The 16,448-nt window shown below is 46.5% G+C and overlaps 2 protein-coding genes and 1 pseudogene across 4 annotated transcripts; all 3 read left to right on the forward strand.

The window, feature by feature from the left end:
• The first annotated feature begins 106 nt into the window (after positions 1 to 106).
• Positions 107 to 2,261, forward strand: LOC103978837 (probable histone H2A variant 3; annotated as a pseudogene).
• A 5,236-nt stretch (positions 2,262 to 7,497) lies between these two features.
• LOC135631691 (protein LONGIFOLIA 2-like) lies at positions 7,498 to 10,737 on the forward strand. 2 transcript variants are annotated; one of them, XM_065139474.1, is made up of 4 exons: positions 7,498 to 7,782; positions 7,872 to 9,221; positions 9,321 to 9,516; positions 9,720 to 10,500. In XM_065139474.1, exons 1-4 carry the CDS (start codon positions 7,627 to 7,629, stop codon positions 10,346 to 10,348), a joined length of 2,331 nt encoding a protein of 776 aa, XP_064995546.1. In that variant the 5' UTR covers positions 7,498 to 7,626; the 3' UTR covers positions 10,349 to 10,500. The 2 variants fall into 2 exon arrangements, with proteins under 2 accessions (XP_064995546.1, XP_064995538.1); XM_065139466.1 differs by having other exon boundaries at positions 7,872 to 9,516; positions 9,720 to 10,737.
• On the forward strand, positions 10,735 to 11,723 carry LOC135631706 (uncharacterized). 2 transcript variants are annotated; one of them, XM_065139485.1, is made up of 4 exons: positions 10,735 to 10,944; positions 11,054 to 11,211; positions 11,290 to 11,379; positions 11,502 to 11,723. In XM_065139485.1, exons 1-4 carry the CDS (start codon positions 10,875 to 10,877, stop codon positions 11,676 to 11,678), a joined length of 495 nt encoding a protein of 164 aa, XP_064995557.1. In that variant the 5' UTR covers positions 10,735 to 10,874; the 3' UTR covers positions 11,679 to 11,723. The 2 variants fall into 2 exon arrangements, with proteins under 2 accessions (XP_064995557.1, XP_064995561.1); XM_065139489.1 differs by having other exon boundaries at positions 11,450 to 11,588.
• Positions 11,724 to 16,448: the final 4,725 nt, after the last annotated feature.

The raw sequence follows: 16,448 nt of genomic DNA on the forward strand, positions 1-16,448 counted from the left end.
TCTCTCTCTCTCTCTCTCTCTCTCGCCGCGCACGAAGCCCCTCCTCCGTCCCCTGTTCTCTTCCTCCGCTTCGCCCTTGAGAGAAGGAAGCGAGAGAAGAAGAAAGAGGTAGACTTCCCGTACTCTCGGCCTCGCAAATCGATTAGGGTAGATTGGCCCCCCAGATTTCGATCGGTCCCTCCCTCTTGGCTGCGTGATTTAGGGTTTTTGCGGTTCCACTGCTCCACCACTGTTTTTGGGTGGGTGTTTATTCGTGAACGGGGTTTTCTCGGTGAATTTAGGGTTCCAGGTGCCTTTTTCGTAAGCTTGTTGCTTTTGGATTGGGGTTTTCATTGACGCAGTCTTGGGTTTTAGGCAGTCGAGAGAGATGGCGGGAAAGGGAGGGAAGGGGCTCCTTGCGACGAAGACGACGGCGGCAAACAAGGACAAGGACAAGAAGAAGCCGGTGTCCCGCTCTGCCCGTGCCGGTTTGCAGGTGCGATCGGTTGATCTCCGCCCTACTCCCTCTCCTTCTCTCTCTAAGTGTTTCGAGGCCCATTGAGCTACCTAAAAACTTAGGACCTCGGGCTATTTATTGTTCTGTTCGAATCAAAACTGTTTCTTTGAGTTCATTCTGCCTGTGGATGGGTTAAGAAAGATCTAAATTCTCTGTATTAACATTTTTGTTAGATGGGTTAAATAGGTTTGTAGTTCTTATCAAGAAATTTTCTGTTGCTGGTAATGCTGTACGGTAGTAGGATGTATGCTATTGAGGGAAATTGTCGTCGACGTCCACGAACGGCCTGCCATGGACGAAGACTTCTTCCATGCTGCCGGCACAGCGAGACAGCCCCAAACGGCCTGCTTTAGACTTTTGTCCACGTAGGCAGACATGCGAGGGTGACCTGGATCTCTCTTCTTCCATGACAGCTTTCACGTGATGCTTGTATGTCGGATGATGATTGATCGTTAATATATTTACCATCAGTCATTAATGTTTTCCTTATCGTATGCTTCTTTTAGAGGCGTGCTTTTGAGCTAATTTTTTATTGTTTGGTCAAATACTTTGATGAGTGCTGAGAACTAATGATGCATTTCTTTTTGTACTTGGATGATAGCAACAGATGGGAAATAGTGAAGTTGAATGAATCATTCCAAATTGTTTAACTTTAATAGGGAGCTTTCAAAGTGTCATTCCCAGAACTGGAAAGGCTTTGTCGTTGATCCGATTTCATACATGTTATAGTGACCTCACTTTCATAACAAATTTCTCGTACCCTTTTAATGACGAACTGCATTCATGTTAATTTGTGTACAGTTTAGTGACTACATACATTATACCTGTTTCATTTGAAGGCTGTTTCTACCTATTTGAAGCTGGAGATTAGTTTGAATGCCATGCATCTTATTCTTACACAGCAATATCGCCTTGTAAAATAGATCTTGCTTATGCATCTTAAGCATAAGATGAAGATTAGTTTGAATGGCACAGCATCTTATGCTTACATAGCATGGCCTATTGCAATCGGCCATGTGTTTTATGAGGTGATCATCATGTGGGGTTGATGAAACTTGTAAGTGAAATAGTTGCCTTTGAGGAAATGGGGAAAAGAAACCTTTTAATGTTTGTATTTGTTTGGATTTGCCATCGGCATTTGTTAATGTTGTTTATGTTGCTTATTTGTTGTTGTTGTGCTCATGGTATGTGTAGTTCCCTGTTGGTCGAATTCATCGGCAACTGAAGTGAAGGATTCAAGCAAATGGTCGTGTCGGAGCAACCGCAGCTGTGTACTCAGCAGCAATATTGGAGTGCTTAAACAGCAGAAGTGTTGGAGCTTGCCGGCAACGCTAGCAAGGATCTCAATGTAAAGTGTATCTCACCGCGCCACCTTCAGCTAGCCATTCGGGGGGATGAGGAGCTTGATACCCTCATTAAGGGCACCATCGCTGGTGGTGGAGTCATCCCCCACATCCACAAGTCCCTCATTAACAAGTCTTCCAAAGAGTGATTACGCCATTTCGATTGTTGGTTCAATTCCTTATAATGACTGTGAAGCTGTGGTGGGTGGTTTATTCGAACCAATTCGATTGTGCTCACTTTTCTTAACATCAGTTACTTACGAAGCTATCTTCAGAATTCTGGTTCGAGTGCCGCTTCATGTACGTGAGAGGTGTGCGTGCATAAAGATGTGCACCTCATCCAAATGGGTCTTGCATTTCTCTTGCTTTCCCTGTTGATCTGAAACTGAATGATGGTGATATGCTTCTTGTTTTGTGTTGTATTTGCAGATGCTTGATCTGTGTTGATGATTGATCTCTCTTTGTTGTCATCTGTAGGCTCTTTTTTTATTCAGTCGTTTTCGGTATAGCATTGCAAATTTTAGTGTCCATTAGAAAGATGAAGTCAGTAACACCCATCTGATCAAGAGCTCAAGAACTCTACCTTGATACTTACTTTGTACTAACTTAGGTATCGTAAGGATGAAATCGGTAACACCAGCTCTATCAAGCCTTGACACTTTGGCTCTAATTCGGCATCCCGGCTCATGTCGGATTTACTTTTGCGTCGGCCGAGTCACTTATCCCTGCTCATGTTGGATTTACTTTCGCGTCGGGCCTAGTTGTTTGTGGAGTGCAACTCTTCTTTGTCTGGTGGAGATCATCTCTGACCCAAGAAACCGGGAGCTTCTCATTTCATGGCGGATGGTCTGCACCTACAGAGTACCTACCTAAGATTCCACATTTGAAACCCAGGAGGGAGGGAACTGGTGGCACTCAGCTGTAAGTTTCGAGGACGAAGGTGCCAAATGATGGGCGAGGAGGAAAGTTCTGGGACCATCCTGCTCGGCTACAATCCAAGCCATGAAGCTTTTCGAGGTGCAAGAGACTTGCAGCAGAGGAGTGCATTGTTCCATCCGTGCTGTTCATCTTGTCCCCGTCGCCAGTAACTCCGACCATCAAGTCCGATTCATGTCATCTGCACAATCAACTCATCTCCTCCGTCGATAAAGATCCTAAGATCCTAATGCAACAGTGCACATGAATCGTTGGGAGTGAGCTGCCAATGCAAACCAGCACTTCCTATCAGTATCACCACAGGTTGACAGTTCTCTTCCAAAACTGTACTCCCCAACTCAACCATCAAATCTCCATTTCATGCAACCCAACACATTTACCTTCCTCTCCTCCCCCCCTTCCTTCCTCTTTGCACAATTTCCATTGCCTGATATCCAGCAATAATATTGGACAGTGGCCAGGATACATGAGACACGGAGTTAGTTGCTCAGCAACTGGAATTTATTTGGAACTCTCCACCCTAACTTGCCTTTTCAAGTATGCATATTATCTGGTAGATACTGAACATGGAATCATAGTATGGGATCAGATATGTTTTTGCCCAAGTTGGCTAGTGGTAGCAGTATCAGTGCAAGGGATCTCATGGATGATGATGCTCTTGTTATCCTAAACAACTACCAAATTTCTGCATCACCCAATGTTTGTCTCGAGAGACATGAGCTTGGTAGGGATGATGGCCTGGCAAATTAAGAGGAGGAAGATGCAATGGCTTGGTAGGGATGATACCTTACTGGAATCAGCTGACAAGAGGACCTACAGCAGAAGAAATCATAGCTGGTGACAATTGCCAGTTCATCTTGTGAGGCACATTCATTTAAACTTGCACTGCATTTTGAAGGCCTGCCGGGAGACCGAGTAATGCACACACATTCATCCACACAGTCAAGTGTGCATACACACACAGAAGAATTAATTTATACTGGTTAGGTGGATTTGACATCAGCATCATAATTGCCAGCACATGAGGGAGTGCTTAAACTGTGCTTCAGCAGCCTCTATTATTCCCTGCGTTCTGACTGCCTCTCAATGGAAACTTTGTTCTCTGCCACCCTCTTATCCACAAACCCAAGAAGGGCCATGTGAGGTGGGCACCCCTCCCCATGCAAAATAAGATTAGAATGGTTTGCAAAGGGAGGGAGGGAGAGAGAGAGAGAGAGAGAGAGGGCCACCACCCATGGCCCCATCCTCTCCATTCAAAGGGGATGATGCAATCGTGGGACCTTTGGCTCCTCATGTTTACCATATCCTTTGTTCTCATTGGTTGTCCCAATACAAAGAGCCCTGTGATCACTGTGACCACAGCAGGGATTGCAGGGTGGGGAGGTACATGACCTGGCCCTTACTCCAATGGCAGTCATATGCTGTTGTTTCCTTCTAGGCCACCTTCAAAAGATTCCCTCCTCATTATCTCCCAATGCCACACTGTGGATCTCTCTAACACATGGCTGTCTCTTGAAGTGATGGATTCTCTGGCTGTTGGCTGCTTAGGATGATGAGAAAATTGGGGTTCAAATGGGTTTTGGAAGGTAAATGACTCCTCTTAGCTACAGCAACCAGTTGGATACACAGACGAGGTTTGGTGCAGTATCTTCTTGTGTTGGCTGTACAAGGGTCACAATACTCACGACGGCTGTACTAAGCTGTCTTGGTTATGGTACTTGAGATGAAAGGCTGTTGGCTTTGTTTGAGTCTTACCAGGTACGTACGTAGTCTACAAAATGGTCTACAAGGAACTTACCCAATCATGATGAGAAGGTTTTGGGCTCTGCAGGAAGCCTAGAAAGAGATGTTGTAGACCAGCCAATAAGTCTGCAAGAATGGAGTTCAATCATTCCATTCATTACTGACAAAGATGAAGACAAGCATTCTTTGTTACGGCATGTTATTAGATCACCAAAGAAACCCTAGACCTAGCTGTAGCCCAATGGCCTCTCATGCTGCAGTATTCCAAGCTGGACCAATGCAAATCTAACTAGCTCAATCACAAACCCCCCACCCTTCCACGTTCATCATGATTGAAACACCAACTCTATGAGTCTCACACAACGCCAAGAGATCAACCATAATATATGGAAAAGAGCTTCTCGGGGGAATTGATAAGAAAGATAAACAAATGGAGGCACTCCTCTCCTTGCAGTGCCATCCGTTTCATCATTAGTTTATGCTAGGGTACAATGGAATGTGAGAGTGCAGTGAGAGGGGGGAGGGAAGAAGATGCAGAGAATGTGGGCGGTGAAAGAACATGGGAGTGCACTGCATTGCCCATGGGAACTTGTGAAGGGGCATCTCTCCCTCCCCCTACCCGTTATTTTAAGGGCACCAACCTTTCCCTTCACCCGGTAGGGATCAGATGGCTAGGGTTCGTCTGGGGCCTAAGGCTGGGGCACGTTGGTGCGTGCATGCATGCATGTGGGTGTGGGATCGACGAAAAGGCACACGGCAGCAAAAAGCCATGCATGCTTTCTGCAACCGTTCATGTGTGCGGGACATATAAAGGAGAAGCGACGTGACACATAGCAAGAGGAGTAGCGACAGGTGGATAAAGAAAAGGTGAGAGCTCAAATGAACGGAGACGAAGAAAGGGTTACAGCTAGCTTCTTCTCTTGTTTGTATGTGCTGGGAGATGAGGCTCTCGCGACATGGAAAGGTGGGTGTGTCAGTTGTCATGTCCATTTGGGGTTCACCATGAGGTGACCGATACATCTAAAACCGAGGCCTCTGCTATGCAATAGGCGTAAGCAAAGAATGTTTAATGTGTTGTTGCATAAGCGTCGCGACTGGAAATGTAGACAGAAGCATCAAAGGAGCAGTGTGTTGTGTCGTGAAGAATGAATGCATCGCATCACTGTGGATAAGTAAGCGGACTCTGAACGACAGTCTTCCACTGATGGCTTGATGTAGTCGAGAAGATTAGGTGAATGAAAAAAAAGTGTTTTCTAGTCCAAGATTGCTCGATTTATGGACGATTTTTGGAATCTAGCAACTGATATCTCTTGCCCATATCCTTTGTATGATGGTTCAACTACAGGCTTTTCAGTGATAACCAATTGGATTCTTCACAGCCATACTTGAACCCATTGCGAATCATTCAGCTCATCTCAAATAATTCTCTCGGCTGGGGATCAGTACACCATGTCATTTTCACAACTTTCTTTTAATATCTTTTGAGTGAAAGCAACTCGATCACCCATTTACTCATTCAATTCAATAAACTATTGAGTAAATACAGTGAGTTTGCTTGATCTATCCATTATCTCAAAAATATCTATATAAATTTAAATATACTTAGTATTGTACTAAGTAAGGGTAGACTTTATTACAATGATAAAAATATTCCTTTGCAACTTAGGATAATAAGACTTGATAGTATTTAGTATCTCTATATTTAAAGATATAATTAGATACATTGATCCTCTCACATGAGCTACTAACTAATATGCTAATTATATATATGATATCAAAAATAGATTGATTTGATATCACTCTTCAATTCGAATTAGCAAAGGCAATGTCTCCTTACATAATATGGATTCCAAACATTCATGATATATGTGAATGAGTCGAATTATTTATCTTTCGATCTATTAGAGAACTATTTTACTAAAGATATTTTTGTTATTGCTTTCGTGCATCGACTTTGGAGTTCGAATCACAAAAATTGCACGAAGGTGTTAAATTTTCCCTACTTTTTATGTTATCCATCATATTGCATATGAAATAAGAAGGTCTTAAGACTTTAGTATCCAATCAAATGAAAAACTATAAGTACCTTAGCTGCTAAAGGTATTGAAATCAAATCCTATCTTCACTATTTATCTTATGCAAAGACTATATATACTCGCACAGCAACTTCACGGTTAACACATCCTAGGATGGTCCCAAACCAGTCAATCAATGGGCCAATTTGTACCAGTCCCAATCCATATCTTGTGTCACTAACTCCTACTCTTTGGAATCTATTGACATCTCATGTGCTTTGATGTCATATTAGTTAGCTATTCATGGAATAGGAGATTCCCTTATTCTCACTTGATTCTCCAACCCACGAGACTTGTGCCACATGGCACTTTAATCAACTCCAACTCCCCTTAACGCCTAACGCCGTTCGTATCTTTTCATTCTCCGTGCTACTGCTGGTCACGGGGCGTTATATAACGGGGAGTTGGAGAAAACGCTGGTGTGGTCACCGAGGGAATACTTGCAATCGGTGAGACAGCGACAGTCGCCGAGATAGCCGACGCGTTCCCCTTTCCCGGGTCACGTGGTGCGGTAACGGGACGCTGGATCTCGTGACGCGCGTTAATGTGACCTATAACCGTCTCTAATGACGCTGTAATCTTGTTTAAGAGATACTAAATTAATTTGTAATCTATTTTTTAATTAGTATATAATAGTTGTGGCTGTTGCAAATGAGGATATGGTCAGTAAACGTTACTGCCTGCCTCGAAGTGGTGAGTGAGTAGGACCGGCGGGGGGGTGGGGGGGGAGTCTCGACTCGTCGTGACGCGGTCAAACTCGCCCGGAACTCGAAAGGCGTAAACGGGCGCACAAAATATAAATGCGCCGTGGGAACGCCTTGGTCATTGTGGGAGAAGGACTGGGGCAATAGAGTCATTTTGCCGCCTGCCTATCCACTTTAAAAGCTCTTTAGCGGGAGTCGCGATGAATGAATGCAGCGCACAAGCCTCCCATGTGTATGCGTGTGTGAGGTGTGAGCTGGAGTCTGGAAAAGAGGTTGAGATCTGACCTGAGACGGGCGGCGGAGAATCCGTGTAGAAGGAAGAGCAGGAGATGACGCCCGGCGTTGTTGGCCATGGAGGTGTCCTAGAGGAGCCGCGCCTCGAGCGGCAGATGGGGTGCATGGCTGGGTTCCTCCATCTGTTCGACCGCCACCAAATCCTCGCCGGAAGGCGCCGCTACTCCACCCGAAGCCTCCCCACTTCCTCGGTGAGGGTTTTGGAGAAAAAGATGAGATCTTGGATGCGTTTCTTTCCTTTTGTGATGCTGTCTTCTAATGGTTGGTTGGTCGATTTCAGGCTGCTGGATCGAGGTCGCCGTCGGAGAGTTCGGTAGCTTCCTCGGCGTCGTTGTTCATGGAGAGCCATCCTCCTTCGAGGCCGCTGGAGCCCCGCCCTTCTTCGCCGGAGAGAAGCTCCGTGTCGGAGACGCCGGCGAGGCGGTCGCTTCCGCTGCCGCTCCCGATCTTCGAGGTCGCGGACGGGGCGAGGACCACCTGGAGGATCCGAGACTCTCCTAGGCTTTCTCTCGACAGCCGCGCGGTGGTTGACGCGAGAGGAAAGCTCCGACCACGGGAGATCCGGACGGCGGTCCCCGTGACCCCCGGGGGCCAATCTGACGCCTCCGACGCCGGGGAGGAGCAGCGGCGTTCCCCGAGCGTCGTAGTGCGGCTAATGGGGCTCAACTCCCTGCCGAGTTCCGGCAGCGCAGGTGGAGCTGAGCTGGACGGCGCCGAGCTCCGCCGATCCGCCTCCGAGTCACGAGTTCGGAGAGATCCATCGAGCTACGGATTCGCGGACGCAGGATCGTTCCACAAGCCATCGCCGCAAGCGGAAGCCACTCCGATATCCGCCGAGGAGTTCTTTAAGACGGTCAATCCGGCCCGATTCCGGCTTAACGACGCCAAGAAGGCCAAGCCGGCTGCGAGAAGCACCCTGCTTCAACCGCTCCAGCGGAAGATCTTCTTTGACGCCGAGGACTTCTTCCCGGAGCCGAAGCGGTCGGCAGCGCTCTACTGCGAGATCGAGAAGCGGCTCAGGATGCGAGGCATCGACGAGCCGGCGAAAGACCTGGAGACTCTGAAGCACATCCTGGAAGCGGTCCAGCTCAAAGGGCTCCTCCACTCCAATCTGTCGGACCACCACGTCATCGATCGCCGCAATCTCACGTACGACCACGAGGGCCGGATCCACCGCGACTCCCCGATCGTCGTCATGAAGCCGACATCCAGGTCCCCGCGGCGGCCATCGAGCGAGCCGCCACCTCCCAGATCCGGCGCAGCTTGCAAGAGCGCAGGGCCGGTCCGGCGTGAGCGGGCGGCGGTGGAGCGGACCATCAAGGAAGGAAAAGAACGGAAGTATCGAGCGCCGATATCGCCCGAGAGCCCAAGCTCGGCGGTTCATCGAAGGCCGTTGAACGCAGCGGCCCAGAAGAGTGCACAACCGCAGCGGAGGGTCTCGACCGTCGGTTCCCCAAAGTCTAGTCCGAAGAGGGTGGGTTCGGATCCGCTGGCCGTCCGATCGCCGAGGAGCCGGAGGCCAACGTCGGCTTCACCTGCCGAGGAGAAGGTCCACGCACCGGCGGAGGACGATTCCTCCACCAGCCTTTCCGAGAGTAGCATCAGCGCGTCGTCTCAATTAGACTTGGAGGTACAACAACCTTTTCCGTCTCCACCAACGCAATCCCGCAACATTTCATGGAGTTTCGAGTTTGTAGTGACACGGATGGTGGATGATCATTTGACGCAGAGATCGAGGGCGGAGGACTGCAGATCAGGGGCAAGCCTGCTGGAGCGATGCGACAAGCTGTTGCACAGCATCGCGGCGTTCACCGCGGCGGACCAGCAGCCGAGCCCCGTCTCGGTGCTCGATTCGTCGTCGTACCTCGGCGACGACGGCTCGCCTTCGCCCTCTCCCCTCGCCAAGCGTTCCATCTACTTCAAAGGTAAAACACACCAACAGAACTGCCCGCGCTCCCTGTCCTCCGCCTTATGGGCCCCACTTCCTCTTTGCGCCAGCTGTGACCAACCTGGCCCGGCGGAGCCAACGGCGCCTTTCTGTTTCGCTTTAGAATCTGATTTGAAACCACAGCCTCCTGCTTTGAATCCGTTATAGTATTTGCGAACATTGATGCAATCCTGTCCGCAGATCAACTGGCAGCCGACGAGTGGGAGGAGTTGGCGTGGTCTCCACCGGCTTCAACGAATCATGGTGACGCGGACGGCGGGCCCGACGCAGTAGACCACGACTACGCCTACGCGCACGACGTCGTGCGCGCCTGCCGCCGCTACGGGGACGTGTCCGACGACGTGTACGCGGTCCTGGAGAAGGGCTGCCGCCGGCGCCGTGCGGGCGACGCGACCAAGGCCGCCCGCCTCCACCGCCGGCTCCTCTTCGACACTGTGGCCGAGATCCTGGACCGCAAGCGCCGGGTGTCCCCCTGGGAGGCCTTCTCGAGCCCCCCCGCGGGAGGCGGCGGGGAGGGGGAGGAGGAGGAGGAGGCACTGCTGCGGCAGGTGTGGGCTGAGGTGCGGCGCATCCGTGAGCAGGTGGCGGAGGACGACCAGGACGCCGTCGCCTGCTGCGCCGTGCGGAAGGACATGGCCGGAGGGCTCGCCGCCGACGGGTGGGCCCGCCACGCCGCCGAGATGTCCGACGCCATCCGACAAATCGAGCGGCAGATCTTCAAGGACCTCGTCGCGGATACCATCCACGACCTCGCCGCCGGCGTCCCGGAGTCCCGCCCCCTTCTCCCCCGCCGCAAGCTCGTCTTCTAGATAACCAAACCAAGACAAATAAAGAGGGCAGAAAAAAAAGGCGGATATGTTGTGATGACGTAACAAAAGGGCAAAAGCGTTGTTTTCGGTAATGTGTGGGACCGGTCCGAAATGGGCTTCGGCCAGAGTTGGAGCCCACGCGTCCATTGTATATTTGGGATTGGGTTTCGTTAAAAGGAATGGTTTGTTTTGGGGCCCAAATAGCAGACGTGCTGTAGAACGTGTGATTGGGACATTCGAATCACAGATGAGTTTAGTACGAGACCATTGGTCGGTGGAGTCGACGCAACCCCCTCCACCTTCGTGGAAAAGCTAGAGTAGTTTCAGCGCAGACAGGGGTTGACAAATGCTCCTCCTCTCCCAGAAGAAAATTGCCAACACTCTTTCTTGGAAGTTGTACTGAGAAGACATGTCAAGAAAGTCAACACAGAGCCTATAAGAAGGCCTGTGTTTGTCATCCGTCATGGCCATCATCCATCGTCTCTTGTTGCTCCTCACCACCCTGCTTGCTTCTGACTTGTAAAAAATGCACGGTTTCATGGATCTCACAGATGAGCACAAGGAGGTCTTCTCCCTTTTCGACAAGGATGGAGATGGTTCTGTCTCTCTTCCTTTTTGTCTTAGTTCTCCTTCTATCTTGTGTTATGTGGTTCCAAGATGCAGACCAAGATTTGATGCTTACATTAAGATGAAATCTGCTTGCAGGTCACATCACGCTCGAAGAACTGCGCACCATCATCCGATCATTAGGCCGAGAACCAACTCTGCAAGAGCTGCAGGATATGATCAGGGAGGTCGATGTGGATGGTAATGGCACCATAGAGTTTGATGAATTCTTGAACGTGATGGCTATGAGAACGAAGGTGACCATGGAACGAACGCTTTTACCAACTTCAGTGATCGATGCTTCTTAATTACAGTTGCTTTTGGGGGCTTTGTAGGAGGCTACTGAGGCTGAGGCTGAAGAAGAACTGCGAGAAGCCTTCAAGGTTTTCGATATAGACAACAATGGATACATCTCACCCAGCGAGGTGATATTTCTCCCTTGCATGTCTTCTTCTTCGTAATATCTATCTATCTATCTATCTATGTGATCTATAGGTATGAAGGAGCTTTGATGTCTCGAAACCTCTCGTCGTAATTGCACTTGCAGCTTATGAGCGTGATGACTAATCTGGGAGAGGAAGTAACAAAGGAGATTGCCGCAGAGATGATCATGGAGGTTGACGCTGATGGTGACGGGCAGGTGGATTTCAAGGAATTCTCCACCTTGATGATGGCTATCGGAACTACACCGACGAATTCCTTTTCTTCATTGTACATAAACTGAATCAAATACATGTTGATGATCTCTCTCGTTTGATACAGCACAAAAGCTTTCCACAGTCATGCCTCTGTGAATGATCACAATGATGTCAATGGTAGCACACTACTACAGTAGCAACACTTGCCAAAATCTCTGTTTCAGGCTGAGATCAAATGGCAATTAGAATTATAATATTGAATCTTTTCGCGAAAAGAGAATGAGTAATCTAAGCTTTAAAAGTAATTTGGCAGTGCAATACTTGAGCATAAATTTGTTCCAAGTGAGCAATCTTTTCAAAGGTTGACACATCCTGTGGATGATATGCTTTCCCTGACCCACCTACTCCAAGATGAAGAGCTCATCTCCTCCTCTTATTCCCATCACTGCACTGTGCTTGTGCAGCCACTCAAGCTTATTCTTATGCTCTTTTGGCACTCAGCAAAAGGCTTGTGATTCCCTGACTGCAATAGTTGAGTACTGCAACAACTATGTGAATCAATGGCTAAGCTGCATTTGCATGGAACACTACTGCTCATGCTGTATGAATTTGGATGGCAATAACTGGTCACTTGCACATGAAAAAGACATCTTGGAGGTCAATTCTTGGTATTAAGTTCAGAAAACACCAGCTTGAATTCTTCTCCAGCTTCCAAACTGCTGCCTTTCTTCCATCCTCAAATTCTCTTCAGTGCATCTAAGAGATGTCTTACTTTGCTCCTACTGCTATGTATGTTTTATGAGAAGCTGCCTCTTAGCAAACAAAATCAAAATGAAGGAGAAGATGTCTGTTGGAAGGCAGCAGCTTTCCAAACAATCATTACTTGCTCCAGAGACACTAAAGTTATGTTCTTGATGTATGGTTGCACTAAGGCATGATTACCAATGTAGACAAGAATTTCTTTGAGATGGAGGCTATTGTTTTTCCATGGGGAATCACAAGTCAATTCAGAAACATGAAATCTATCTCAAGCATGAAGAACAAAACATATATTAGTTTCTGCAGACTTCTGAGCATCAATAGTTTTGAATGCCTAATCATAATGCAAAGAGCAGTTTAAGGGGAAAATAGTTAGAAAATTCAGAAGAAAACATGATTGATGAATCTGAAAAGCTTTTTATTTTCTTTGAAGGTATCATTTTGCTTCATTTTCAATTGGAGAGTGATAAACTCATAGTAGCTTGCTTCAAAAATTCAAATGAATGAAAGGAAGTTCATGAGTTTTCTTTTAGGGAACCCACAAAATATGAAATGAAACACTCTTCAACTGCATTCCAAGAAAAATAGTTTAGCCGCACGTGAAAATTAAAAAGACAGCAAGAATTGTGGATTACATGTAAAGCATAACAAAGGCAAAAACAAAATAATTGGTTGAAAAAGAAGAAAAAAACAAAATCAAGCATATCGACGCGTGTCCAACAATCTATCGAGACAAATTTAGATTAAATTTGAGGTGTAGTTTGATATAATTAGTACAAGCATTTGGTGTATGCTTGGAAATTAACACAGCAATTCTCATGCTTCCGAATCAAGATCTTAGCAATGAAAATAATAACTGAAGTCGAAGTTGATGTTTTTCTTCTTAGAAGAAAGCTGAAATCCATATAGAACAGTGAGCAAAAGCTTCAATCTTTTTCAAAGTGCATACTAATTGTGAGCAGTGGCAGCTTAAGGAAAATTGATACCATACTTTTGAGGTGTAAATGCTTCTGATGATTCTGACACATTGACATCCAGAGAAGGATTTTAGCAAGAACAACAAAATTCAACTTTATATCTGATGAGATAAGAGCAGAGTCATAGATTGATGGCTGGTTCAACGCAAGAACATTCGATGTTCCGAACAAAAGATAACATAACAATTTAAAAGATAGATTGCATTTTGTTCAATTAATTAGACTTTTATGTCAACACATATGATGCTTAGCTATAGATTACGGGCATGTCTACTGTAAAAAGAAGATAATTATGAGAAATGCAAGTTCATAATTAAGCTTAGCTTGGAGATCTTCTCATGTCTCCTTCATCAAGCAGCCCTCTTAATCTGTCACCTCAAAGATAGGCTTTGCAGCTTCTTAAAGAGGGTCTTAAAGAAGGCCGGTCATACATATTGATGTTAAGATCAAGTGACAAGGAATGCATCATGAGAGAACAACCCTAAAGATGGACAGAAGCCATTAAACTCTGAAGGGATAACTACACTTATTGGGGTCCAAAGCAAGATGGCACTCAACATAGGCCTCAGAAACTTCCATGGAAATCAAATAAAGAGGCTCCAGACTTAGCCAAAGCAGTTTGTGGTACATGGAGGAAGGATCACAGCTCTTATAAATGAGTAAATTAGCCCATTATACTTATCAAAATGAGAAGAGAGAGGGAGAGACAGAGAGTGGTAGTAAAAGCTTTTGCATGAAATGAAGAAGTGGGTAATGTTACTTGGTTTGAAGCCAACAGTGTCAGAGCTCATTGGTAGTAGCCAACAGTGCACTCTTGGAAATCTATAATCAGCAAGTTAAATGGACCAAATGCAACAAAACAAAAGATAACCTATGTGGATATGCAGGATAGAGTTCTTTTTGTGGATATTCCAGCTGACATGGCCTTCTGTGAACATGCCAAAGCACACACAAAGGAGGGGAGAGAGAGAGAGAGAGAGAGAGAGATGGCAAAAGTCAAATATTCAACAGCAAAATTGTAGCTAGGAAAATAAATATTCATTCTACTTGTGAAAATTTGTATCCATCTATGTTCTTCTCTTTTTGGGAGGAAAAAAGGAATCAGGGAATTGGAAAATTTGAGATTAATACGCATTTAAATTCGATTCTGAAGCATCTAAGAGTATGTATAGATTTTCTTGCATCTGTCCTCAGCAGTACTTACAATCAAATCTCACAGTCACACAAAAAAGAAGAGAAAAAGGAAAAGCTCGGAGACACATGTGGAGGAGTTGTTAACAGTACTACAAATTAGTGTCATCGACCTATGTAGGATTGTACAAGCAACACCTTAATTGGTAAAGTCAGAGAAAGATCTGCAAGAAACTAAGACATAGTACTTACCAAAGAGAGATAAATCATCCCAAGCAGAAGTCATTTTTCTTGTACAAGACCTTAAGAAGATGCCCTTGCTTTCCCTCTTATCCTCTTCTTCGGTTTGATTCAGCTAAATTCCTCATCAGATCACATGCCAGGAGAAAGAAAGGACAAACAAACACAGAAAACAGCGGATGAAACCCTAATGAGCTAGGTTTAGGGTTTCTTTCTTCTGATGCTCCCATCAGCAGATGAAACTGCCAGATGACCTGATTTATCTCCTGCGGAGGTCCATGACACACAGATCCAAGGGATGATCAGATCATGCTGGCAGCTTCATCCACTCGTGGTGCACCGGAGGAATCCGAAAGACCGGCATGCGATCAATAGAACAGTAACTAGCGAGAGAGAGAGAGGGAGAGAGAGAGCGGGGGAGGGAGACAAAGAGAGGGAGAGAGAGAGAGAGAGAAGAGAGAAGCTACTGATAATTTTATAGAAAGAGGCAGTGGAAAGGGGGGAGGGGGGGTTGGGGATGAAAGGAGAGGAGAGGAGAAACCACACAAGAGAAAACAAGGAAGAGAGAGAGGATGAGTTGCAATGGACTAAAAAGGAGAGGAGTTAGAATAATTTCGAGGGATAGTGGTCCCATGGAAAAGCAATTCAATAATAATGTCTCACCCACAGGCTTAGCTTTCTATTTATTTACCTCCCACCTTTCATTTGCTTTTGGAGGCCCCTCTCGTGGATCAACATGTTCCTCAACTCAAAAGAGAGAGAGAGAGAGAGAGTTTAGGGGACCATTTTGCATAGAACTTTGTATGCATTTGCATAGGAGAGAACATCTTTAAACTAGCAAGCTCATGTGACACACACACACACACACACACACACACTCTCTCTCTAACAGGAATCATTTTTTGTATTTGGGATAATTGCTTTTGTTTTCCGAAACAAAAGAGAAGAGCTGCTAAAGGCATCAGACTCGTAAGCAGTCATGACTCATCCGAGAAGGGTTGGTGCCATGATGAGGAAGCTCTCGAAAGACAGTAGAGAAGGAGATGCTTATCCTCTCATAAAACAGAAGAAATCAAATACGTTATGTATGTATGTATAGAGTAGTCGTCGTCTTATAGCACCAAAGCTCCATGATTGTCCATGGAGGAAGGAAGCAGCACTACTACCATACCATGCAGCGAGCGGATGGTCGAGGGAATTAAAGCGATGCTTAGGGGTTAATGTACCGCAAAAGGACACACGATAAAAACATCCAGCTAAGACCTGTCTCTCGGGCAATAAGTTCCAATGAATCCAGACCGCTATGTGATCACAAGATTCTTGGTGCAACTACTACCAGCTAATGCTCATCTTGTCACTTACCTGTGACAATTAATGGGGGAGATGATGCTAAGCTGCCGCATCCAAGTTGACGGGTGAGGAGGAAATCCTCTATCTAGTAGTATCAAAAGAGTGGGGAGCTGATCATAGCAAGTATTGTGGAGTGAGAAAAGAGATGGAACGAACCCATCCCCGATGTCTCAGGCTGTCTGTCGTAGATAATCCAAGGGTCTCTATACTTGAGACATGGAGAGGGAGCTCTGCCCTGCGACAGTGGACCAGCTGACAAGAAAAGTTGAGAAACAAAGAGGGGAAAGCCCGGCCATGTGATGCAACATGAGAAGAATATACTCGCACAGTTGTGCTACCTTTTTATGCCGTGGTGCAATGAGTGGGGGATCTGTTGGGTCCAATAAGGGGAACAAGCGA

This window comes from Musa acuminata, chromosome BXJ1-3 (assembly GCF_036884655.1).
Source record: "Musa acuminata AAA Group cultivar baxijiao chromosome BXJ1-3, Cavendish_Baxijiao_AAA, whole genome shotgun sequence".
NCBI lineage: Eukaryota > Viridiplantae > Streptophyta > Magnoliopsida > Zingiberales > Musaceae > Musa > Musa acuminata.

What these genes read in the sequence shown, in the direction of transcription:
- LOC135631691 (XM_065139466.1), top strand. Translation starts at nt 7,627, where the DNA reads ATGACGCCCGGCGTTGTTGGCCATGGAGGTGTCCTAGAGGAGCCGCGC. An exon ending in GAAGCCTCCCCACTTCCTCG is followed by an intron (nt 7,783 to 7,871) that starts GTGAGGGTTTTG and finishes GGTCGATTTCAG; the next exon opens with GCTGCTGGATCGAGGTCGCC. An exon ending in GCGTTCCATCTACTTCAAAG is followed by an intron (nt 9,517 to 9,719) that starts GTAAAACACACC and finishes TCCTGTCCGCAG; the next exon opens with ATCAACTGGCAGCCGACGAG.
- LOC135631706 (XM_065139485.1), top strand. Translation starts at nt 10,875, where the DNA reads ATGCACGGTTTCATGGATCTCACAGATGAGCACAAGGAGGTCTTCTCC. An exon ending in TGATGGCTATGAGAACGAAG is followed by an intron (nt 11,212 to 11,289) that starts GTGACCATGGAA and finishes GGGGCTTTGTAG; the next exon opens with GAGGCTACTGAGGCTGAGGC. An exon ending in GATACATCTCACCCAGCGAG is followed by an intron (nt 11,380 to 11,501) that starts GTGATATTTCTC and finishes TTGCACTTGCAG; the next exon opens with CTTATGAGCGTGATGACTAA.